The sequence below is a fragment of the Theobroma umbraticum genome, unplaced genomic scaffold (assembly GCF_002168275.2).
Source record: "Theobroma umbraticum cultivar Fairchild unplaced genomic scaffold, ASM216827v3 scaffold_44.0, whole genome shotgun sequence".
In the NCBI taxonomy this organism is placed as follows: Eukaryota; Viridiplantae; Streptophyta; class Magnoliopsida; order Malvales; family Malvaceae; genus Theobroma; species Theobroma umbraticum.
In genome coordinates, this window is record NW_018397255.1 from 8,399,484 (window position 1) to 8,409,007 (window position 9,524).

The 9,524-nt window shown below is 32.4% G+C and overlaps 2 protein-coding genes across 2 annotated transcripts in view; one reads left to right on the forward strand and one right to left on the reverse strand.

Annotated features, from left to right (window-relative positions):
• Window positions 1-302: 302 nt before the first annotated feature.
• MAPR4 (membrane-associated progesterone binding protein 4) lies at window positions 303-5,912 on the reverse strand. The gene is made up of 8 exons (XM_021418053.2): window positions 5,745-5,912; window positions 5,549-5,625; window positions 5,376-5,447; window positions 4,444-4,481; window positions 3,412-3,455; window positions 2,884-2,930; window positions 1,700-1,874; window positions 303-705 (listed from the first exon to the last, which is right to left on the reverse strand). The coding sequence occupies exons 1-8, from the start codon at window positions 5,835-5,837 to the stop codon at window positions 538-540; spliced, it is 714 nt and encodes a 237-aa protein (XP_021273728.1). The 5' UTR covers window positions 5,838-5,912; the 3' UTR covers window positions 303-537.
• Window positions 5,913-7,367: 1,455 nt separating this feature from the next.
• Window positions 7,368-9,524, forward strand: part of LOC110409937 (Endoplasmic reticulum vesicle transporter protein) — a 6,513-nt gene continuing 4,356 nt past the window's right edge. Inside the window, exons 1-5 of the mRNA XM_021419454.2 lie at window positions 7,368-7,578; window positions 7,843-7,951; window positions 8,065-8,147; window positions 9,210-9,285; window positions 9,396-9,463. Coding sequence (XP_021275129.1) covers window positions 7,864-7,951; window positions 8,065-8,147; window positions 9,210-9,285; window positions 9,396-9,463 — 315 coding nt within the window. The 5' untranslated portion in view covers window positions 7,368-7,578; window positions 7,843-7,863. The remainder of the gene's footprint in view (window positions 7,579-7,842; window positions 7,952-8,064; window positions 8,148-9,209; window positions 9,286-9,395; window positions 9,464-9,524) is intronic.

Here is a 9,524-nt window from a genome sequence, read left to right on the forward strand (position 1 = left end):
CTGGCTTACCTATTATTTATTTTTTATTCCGCTTCCAATTGTTGGTGAAATTTTAATGTTTTGTTCAATTAATACATAGATTAAAAAAATAGTTATTATTAATATTTAGTTAACGACTTTTCTTATTTGTTTGAGATTGATAAGATGAAATCTTAAATTAATCAAGATAAACAATTTTATTTTATATTTTAACAAATTTTCTAAAGATCAGTTATTTAGCTGTTGTTTTTATTATTTACTTTTTGTTTTTTTATTTATTTTTAATTGTTTACATTTTACTTTTGGTTTTTTTTCACAAAAAATAAACAAACAACAACAATATCAACCAAAAATAAATTTCACAACTGCACTTGGGTACGAGACATCTATGTTATCGCTAACTCTGATTTTAGCCTAACTTACCAAACTGTATCCACTATGGATTGGTGAAATGGAGCAACCAGAAAACATGGGTATACTTCCCTGTTCTGCAATCTATCTTGGAACTGTTCATCAGATCTTCCAAAACTTAAATCTACAAGTGACTTCTATTATTGCTTAAACTCGGCATCTCCTGGCAAGATAATCACATCCGTTATAGATCTCCAGCCCTGGCTGCCCAAGTTGATCTTCGTTAAAGCAGGCACATCGCTTGCTCATCTTTCCCGTCAGAGCAATTTCTAAAGGTCTCTGGACCAACCTTGGGAAGCCATCGTCGCACCAAACCTGAACAAGATAATAAGCAGAGATAGAGCAGGATGACAATTAGTGATGCCTGTGAAATCACAGTGAGGTGTAGTCATCTCTCATGTTTGATCAATTATATAACATCTCAAAGAGCCACTCCTTATTAGCAAATGCCATTATCAAAACTTTTGTTTCAAAGAAAAGGAAAAGAAATTAAACAAACTTACAGTTACTCATTAGGAGAGGGAAGAAGGAGGGCAATAATAATTGCATCAAAAATAAAGATCTGAATATGAGGACATATAAGACCTTGAGTATTTGGTTCAATTATTGGTGTATGTATTCCTTGCTCAAAAAGTTCATTTGAAATCCCCCTTCCCCCATATATATTAAAAACAAAAGAGAAAATGAAGACATATAAAAGTCTATCATACACATAAAGGTATGTGAATAGATCATCCAGAGCTGTGAAAAGAAGCCCCTAACCAGTCTTTATGCTGAAATTTAAAAACTAGGTCAAAGCTTTCTCCCTTGTGTGTGTGTGGGAGCATGAGCAAATGGGCACATAAGTATGCTCTAACCTTTTCTCATTCCATTTCTGGCTTGGCAACAATAGCTTATAATAATGGTACTAATGCCACTGGCCTATCCTCGTACTAAAAGTGATAACCATCAAGGGTGATTTAGACATTTGTTAGCTGGCTCCATCATCTGCTTACATCTGTCCTATATCTCATCATAGTTTTAGCTCATTTACTATATTTACAAAACCCAAAAAATCATTATGTGTTTGCAAGGACAAGGAAGCCACTGGAGCTTTAGGGGATATTAGCTCGACAGAAGTTAGGAGGTTCTTTTAGCTAAGCTTTGCACTGTATAGATGAATTTCAGCACAAAAATCGCTTTTCTGGAGATAATCTTCCCTTTTTTTTTGTTGGCAGTCAAGAGCAGGGTGCAAATTTCAGCAGTGTTACTTCGCTAAAGTTATATTAGAATGTTTCACAGCATATTTTCAAAGCATGAAAGCATATACCTCTCCACCATCATCTTGACTCCATCTTGAATTGCAACTGGGTTGTTTAGCTTCCATATTTTTTTGTTTCTCCATAAGTTGTGCTCCTCTAGCAGCCTTTGCTTCTACTCCCTTCAGGTATTTTGTGGGATTTCCTTGGCTATCATAGTAGCGACCTACAAGCCTTCCAACAAATCTGCAATAACAAATCAAGAATCAAGCACATTCCAAGGCATTTTGTTATGCTGATGTAGATTGTCAGTATATTCTTCATTGTTAATATTTAAGAAAACAAAAGGCAACCATTAGACCAAAATCACTAACAATCGTATATGGAGGGAAAAAGAAAAAAATGAAAATGAGTCTACACTGTAGTTATCGAAACAACTAGGCTTTTACCAAAAATTGACATAATAAGCTGATTTGCGGAAAGATCAGCACCAAGCAAAATCAAATTGACATAATAACTTCTTGTATCTTCTGAAAAAGTCAAGATACAATACCATGATTCAGATACAGGTAGACATACAGGATAGAGCAAATGAATTTCAGAAATACTAGGAAACAACAACATGATTCAGGTACTGCTAGAATATTCTGAATTGAAATACTGAGTCCAAAAACCTTAAAACAACTCCTTTGACTCTTTTTGGGCAGCATTCACAGTTTACATTGCCTAGAGTCACTCCTAAATTTACACTTTGTTCCCTAAAGCATGCCTCCTTGGTCCTTGCTCTTTATGACCCTAACAACCACAAAATATTTCTTAGTTCCCAGCTTTTTATCATGAACAAATGTACTAATCAAGCATTTCCCCCTCCTCCTCCCTGTCCCTGTCCTCTCCTGCATCGCAGTTCATCTTATGATATTATTGAACCTTATGCGAATGACTCACAAAATGTTATCGCAAAACAAATTAATATAACATAGTTCCTAAGATGTTTTATATATTGCTTCTCGCATAGCCATATGTATAGGAAATAAATTCAGTTAAACCTAAAGCCTTTCATTAGATATTGAAAAATGAAGCAGAGAACTCCAGCCTTTTAATGGTTTTGGCACTCAAACATCCATGGGACACTTGTTTTCTTCCAGATAAGTTTGAAGTAAGTTATCAATGTTCAAGAGTCTACAAAGAAATCTGAACCAAAAAAAAAAAAGTCTTCATGTAAAGAATTACTGAACAGTGAGGGAGAGTGGCTCACTTGTAGCTTTTGAAGTAGAAGTCCCGCCATCCAACTACACTGTGGACCTACAAACATGAGTAATTGTGCGAGACAAATGAACTTTTAATATTAATAATATGGCATTAGACATGGAATATGTAAAAGAAAAAAAGGGTAAAACCCAAAGTTAATTTTTTCGTAAATATGTAATTGGTATTATTATTATAAATATGAAAAAAAGTAAAAAGCTAGCATGCTAAACAGTGAAGAAACATGCATTAATGTATAAATAAATAAAAAGTGTGACTGCCAGCATAAAAGCATTTGTAAGAAAAAGAGTTAGGTGATACCAAACCCTAAACATCAGACAAAGATGCCTGAAAATAGCTTAAGCACTCGTTTTAGTTAAAGTGTAATTTGAGCTAATATGAGGTAAACTTTTCTTTTTTGCTTCTGATTAAAGTTTAAGCTCACCCTTGCTCTTTGAACAGATCAAATGTAGGCTAAAGGAAAGCGCACATACATAACAGCATATCCCTGAAACGGAAGTGCAAATAACATCATTACCTCAGTGCTCGATAAACCTCGCAATGAGTCTGTGAGTCCATCTCCTGTATGAAAAATGAGAAAACAAGAGATAAAATATTAAGAAATCTAACAAAAGGAAAAGAACTATAGTGGCTCTTGGGTATGTAATATTTCCTACAAATATATTACTTCCACAAACAGAGGCTCATATTTTGTTAATTTAAGGTACTAAAGGCATGCACAATGAATGTGCATTCCTTCATTAGGATAGACAGGAGATATCAAAGGCCATCTAAATGTCAGTTTTCAATTGCTCACTGTTGCATTTGTATGTAACATAATAACCTACGGTTAAACCTAGACGTGAAGTTCGTTCTATGTGGTAAAATGAAACATTTTTGTCAAGCAAAAAGAAATTAACAAGAAATAACAATAAAAGGTTTATACAATTATAGCATGCACTCAAATGTGCCCAATAGCTCATATCCATCGTAGCATTAATAAAGTCATGACTCAGTCCAATTATGGATTTCTTAGAATTTAGTCCAAACTTTTCTTGACATATTTGTTGTTTGCATCAAGGCTGTTGACTCAAAGAGACTAGAATCCTCCCAAGTTTTTCATGACCCTAAGTGCAGATGGTGATTAGTACAAGCATTAGGAAAATGATCTTCACTATCTTGAAAATCTTCTGAAAAGTGGTGATAAAGTTCATCATTGAAGATTTCTCCTGCTCAGTTGAACAATGTCATGTTAGAATGTGAAGCTCACCAACTGGGCAAGCCTGATATGACTTCCTAGCAAGAACATGTGAACACCAACCCCCTCAAATGGGTTTACATTGCATTTCATGGTGAAGCAAGCAATCAAAATAAATGATGCAGTCATTTGACTCAGTCAATGAGAAATCATAATTGGTTCAGAATATCTCATAACTCAGTGTACTAGATCAATTTTCTTCCTTTGGTCCATCCTTAGATTCAGTGAGCAGCTTTAAGTCATTTTCTATGAAATATAAAACTCTCAATGCTATCATCCTGATAAGTAAGAAATAAAAATCACATCACTCACCTGTAAAGTTTCCAGAAACAAAAGCACGGGAGGCATCTCTGGATCATCAGGAAGAATACAGAAAAAGAACTGTCAGTTTGCAAGTCCGGAAATATAGTGAAAGCAGATGGAAAAAGATGTAATTGGCCTATGAAGATAGCCCAAAAAACTTTGGCCACTGCAACTATATGTCTCAATACTTGAAAATGATTAGGTAACCACATGTCAGAAAGTTTGCAACCACAACATCACAAATTATAACAAGTGATAGCAACTAATGTATAAATACAATCAGCAAATAATATGTGCAGACCTGTATGATGAAAGAATCACACAATTTAGTCTAATTAATTAAATGAGTAAGAATAAAAGGTGTAATTTGCCATCAATGAAAAATATGTCAAGCTTATGTTCCTAACTTAACACAAATTGGCATCAGAACTAGAAGGGGAAGAAGGAGGAGAAGGAAAAGGAAAAACAAAGACCTTACTTTTGTAGAACATGTAATGTACATAAGATTCCACCATGAAACAAAATTAAAGGAAGCAGTAGTCAGTACAGAAAACAGTGCCCTTTTCTTCTTCGATAAACTGAATGTTAATACTCAAAGGCTTATATGGAACCACTCGTTTTCATCCACCAATAACCATTGATCACACATTCAAAAAAGCTTTAATAAGCTCTCCACATAAGAACTGGTTAAATAAGGCTTTGATGACGCTAACCAATTGCATGTAACAAGAAAGCTCCCATGCTACATCAATGCCATTAAAATCCAATATAAGTACAAGAAATGTGCTATTAGTGATTAAAGGACATAGCTCAAATCTTTCTGAGAACTAGCAAAGCAAGCTAACATTTTGGCAAAAGCACCAAGCATGTGAATAAATGTAACTTCATTTAAAGAACAATACAGAAACATCCAAGTACAAAAAGAAAAAGAAAAAGAAAACCTTCCAGCAAAGTGATTATAACCTCCTCCAGCGCCGTAGTGAGATTTTCCTTTTGTTACATCAAACACAGAACTGTCACAAAGTATTTTATCTGGATTAGCATTTACAAACAATATGCAATATTTATTATTATCAATACTATCTAAGCATGAAGAATCAGGCAAAGGGGGTACCCCAAAATTCCTAAGAGTATGGGTAATGATTCATCGGTTCCATTGTAAAATGCCAGTTCTTCAGCAGTGAATAATTTCTACAAAAGCAGCAGATCAAAAAAAGAATTACAAGAAGAAAACATTTCCAGTTTTCACGCACAGAACGGGAAAAAGCAAGGGCAGCCCAAAAGGAGAAAAAAAGGAGGTCAGGGGAGACCTGTTGAGTGTTAAATTTGAGGAGAAAGGCGATGAGGGCCACCAGAACTGCGATTCCAAAGCAAGAAGAGGTTATAAGTTTCTTCGCCGGCATCGCTTCCAAGGCTGAGCTTCGAATTTTTTCAACATCACTGACTTGGTTTAGGTACGCGGGTGGAAGTAAACTGCAGAAAACGCTTGCTGTTTATAATCGTTTTTGTTCACTTGAGTCCTTCTACTTCAATTTAGTCAAATTTCAAATTCGGTCCTCTACTTTAATGAAATGTTCACTTCAGTCCTTTTTCTTGGGTTTGGACCTTGGATACTCAAATTTTCCATAGTATTTTATTTGTTTAATTAAGTCAATTTTGAAAAAAAAAACTATTTTAAATATGCTAACATGACCTCTCTTTTTTTAATAAATAAAATATCATCATTTTAATCAATATTTTCAAAATTTTTTGAACTTCTTCTTTTTATGAATAATTAATTTTCATTGATTTTATTAGTTTTGTAAATATTGAATATATTTTAAAGCTACATTATTTATCAATTTTAACATAATGTCTTTAATGGTTATTTTTCTCTCGCTTTGTTTTATTATTATTAGAGTCAATCTCATCATTATGTCAAACAATGCCTAACTTGTTTTTATTACTATTTTTTTCTTTTTTATATTTGTTCTAATACAACTTTTTATTATTTTCACAATAACCCTTTTGTCTCTTTTATGTCTTCTTCGATTGCCTTACATGAATGATAAAGCACAACAATGACATTTGTAGTCTTTTATTTTCTTAACAATTATTTAGTTTTCACTCACATATGGTGAACTTATGACTAATTAAATATGTGATGGACATGTTTAGGTTGGTGTCATGAGTTAAAAAACTCGATTAAATTGATAAAAATATTATAACATTAAAAAAATAAAATATATATTAATTTATCATAATAAATAGTGATATAATATATTGATATAATCATGTTACAGTCTCACTTTTCATTATGATAAGTTAACATCATGTGATAGTAAAATGATAAATTTATTTTAATTAATTATAGTTAATTAATTATTAATTATAAATAGTTAATTTAAAATAAAAATATAAAAACTTGATTGAATATAATAATTAATATATTTAAAAAAAAATTCATTGTTTAAGGACTTTTTAAAGTATTAAGTTTATGTATAATCTAAAATATATATAAAACTATGAATATTGAAAAATTTTATGATTAATGAAAATAGATATTCTTAATCATAATATTTTTAAATGCCATTGTAAATATCTTATATCATAAATTTTATTAAATTGTAAATAAAAACTCTAATTGTATTGAATGATATTCATTAATATTTTTTATGAAATATTAATGAAATTTATCTCACCAAGAAATAAGAATTCCAATTGTATTGAATGACTTTTATTAAAAATAATTATCTTAATATTATTAAATAACATCTAATTTAATTATTATAAAATTTAAATTATTTATGTTTGAAATTTTACAATTTAAAATACGTATATCTATATATAATTATATTTAAAAATAAATAAATAAAAAATAATAATCAGGTAAAGCAAGTGTTGTCAAATACTAATATATATAACAATGTTAAATGCTAATAGTAGCAAGTTTTGATAATGTTGACGTGTGAATCGAAACAAGAGAGAGAGAGACCGGTTTTTACCGAAGTGTAGAAGGAAGAATAATAGAAAAAAGAACCAGGTGGCTGGTGCCGTCGGTGTTGACTGCAGACGGAAATCCATCTCATCTCTAAGCGAACATATCAAAGCTGCTACCGGAAACGGCGAAAAGAAAACCTCTCTCCTTCACAATCTCCTGATCAGGTACATGCCTTTTCTTATTCCTATATTTCTTCTATTTGAATTCTTATTGCTACGAACGAGACCTTACTCTTACTTCTTTGATCTTTAACGGCAAATTCAATTTCCCTTGTTCCTGAATTAATTTTATGTTTCTAACGAAGCCTAAGTTTTCATTTTTCCGTTTGATCTCTGGTAGGTTAGATTAGCCAAAATTGATTTGAAACCAATTAAGTTAGTGTTTAGGGTTTCTGATTATTCATTTACTTTTTTTTTTTGTTTCGGCAGATAGGTTAGATAAAAAGGAAGATGGGCATGAAGCAAGCATTAAAAAGCCTGGATGCCTTTCCTCGTGCGGAGGAACATTTGTTGCAGAAGACGCAATCAGGGGCATTAGGTGAATTATTGCCATTTTTATTTTCTGTTTAACTATAAATGATGCCACATGTTGATTTTAATCATTACTGATTCTTTCTTTCTTTTTTTTTTTTGCAAAACTCTGTTTTATAGTCTCGATCGTTGGTTTAGTGATAATGGCTGCGCTGTTCTTTCATGAGCTTACGTATTATCTTACTACATATACTGTTCATCAGGTTTGCATTTTTTTTGTAGCTTTTGATATCAGTGCTACCTATTTTTTTTGGCTGAATTGTTGGGTTGGATTGATGGCATTGTCATTGTGTTGCTGCTTCTTGTTATGGAATTTCTTAACATTTATTAGAACAAACTCGAATTAAAATCTTTAGGTTTTGTCTCCTAAGATTATGTTTCTCTCTGGAGGCTTCCATAGAGGCTTCTTGTGCAAAAGACAAGTTTTAAAGAAACTTATCCACTGGCCTAAACGTGTTCATATGCCAGCTGGGAAATAGAATGTTAAGCAAAGATTTGGGGGACATAAATGATGCAGCCACAGGACACACCTTGCTCTTGTGTGATTTTAGCTCTAGTGATTTGGTGGTTTTTAATATATGAGTTGTGTGTGCATTGTGTATATAGATGGAATTGTGTTTATCCTCTCTTTGACATTTCCTACTTTCTCCTGATCTACTTTTTGGCATCTGAGTTATCTTCTAGTTTGTTGGGTAATCTTTTGTGTATGAGTCCTAGTGTACTTCAAGATAATGAATGTTTTAATGCTTTTCTTTCTTTTTTATTTAATAATATTCTAAATGCTTTGATTGCTGTCTTCTCATATCTCTGCAATTACGTCTATATCTTCCCTTAAACTACTTAAACTACTGATCTGCCAAATGCTAGTCAGACTAAAGTTACTTTGCAACCATCCCAACATCTTTTGCATACGAATATTATTTAATAATATTTTAGCTAATCCTTGTCATTCAACCACCATTTATTCAAACTTGTTTTTTTAAATATAAACCTTGAATTCTTCTGCCGATCTGCAACTTTCAACTTCAAAATCCCATATTTTCGCAAGCCTGGGTTGCCTCAAGGGAAAAGACAGCTTTCTAAAATCTCTTCTCTATTAATAAGAGCACCCAAGCAACATATGTTCTCAAAACAAAGTGGTTTCGAGTCCAACTTTTCTATCTGAATTAATGCTATTAGGGAATTCTGTAACCAGTGATGTGGTGTCATTAGTAGTTTGAGATTAGGTCGTAGTTGAGATGATCTAACTGGATAGGTATTTGCAGATGTCTGTAGACTTGAAACGTGGAGAAACACTTCCCATTCACATTAATATGACATTTCCTTCATTACCTTGTGATGGTTAGTACTGCTCTTTTTATGAAACTATTCTTTTTATTTGTAGATTCTGATTTTATCTCTTCTTTGGAATATTAACTGTTGGTCGTTGATGTATCATATTATTTTTGCAGTCTTAAGCGTCGATGCCATTGACATGTCAGGCAAGCATGAAGTGGATCTTGATACTAACATATGGAAAGTAAGACAATTTCTTCTTCTCAGCAAGCCTTTATTATCTTAATCATCATTGTGTACTAATC

Bases quoted from the DNA above. Each gene is read 5' to 3' on its own strand.
- MAPR4 (XM_021418053.2), bottom strand. From the start codon at position 5,837: ATGCCGGCGAAGAAACTTATAACCTCTTCTTGCTTTGGAATCGCAGTT. The intron at 2,931-3,411 runs GTAATGATGTTA...TCATGTTTGTAG, and splicing joins GAGGTTTATCGAGCACTGAG to GTCCACAGTGTAGTTGGATG. The intron at 1,875-2,883 runs GTGAGCCACTCT...TTGTTATTGCAG, and splicing joins TTCTACTTCAAAAGCTACAA to ATTTGTTGGAAGGCTTGTAG.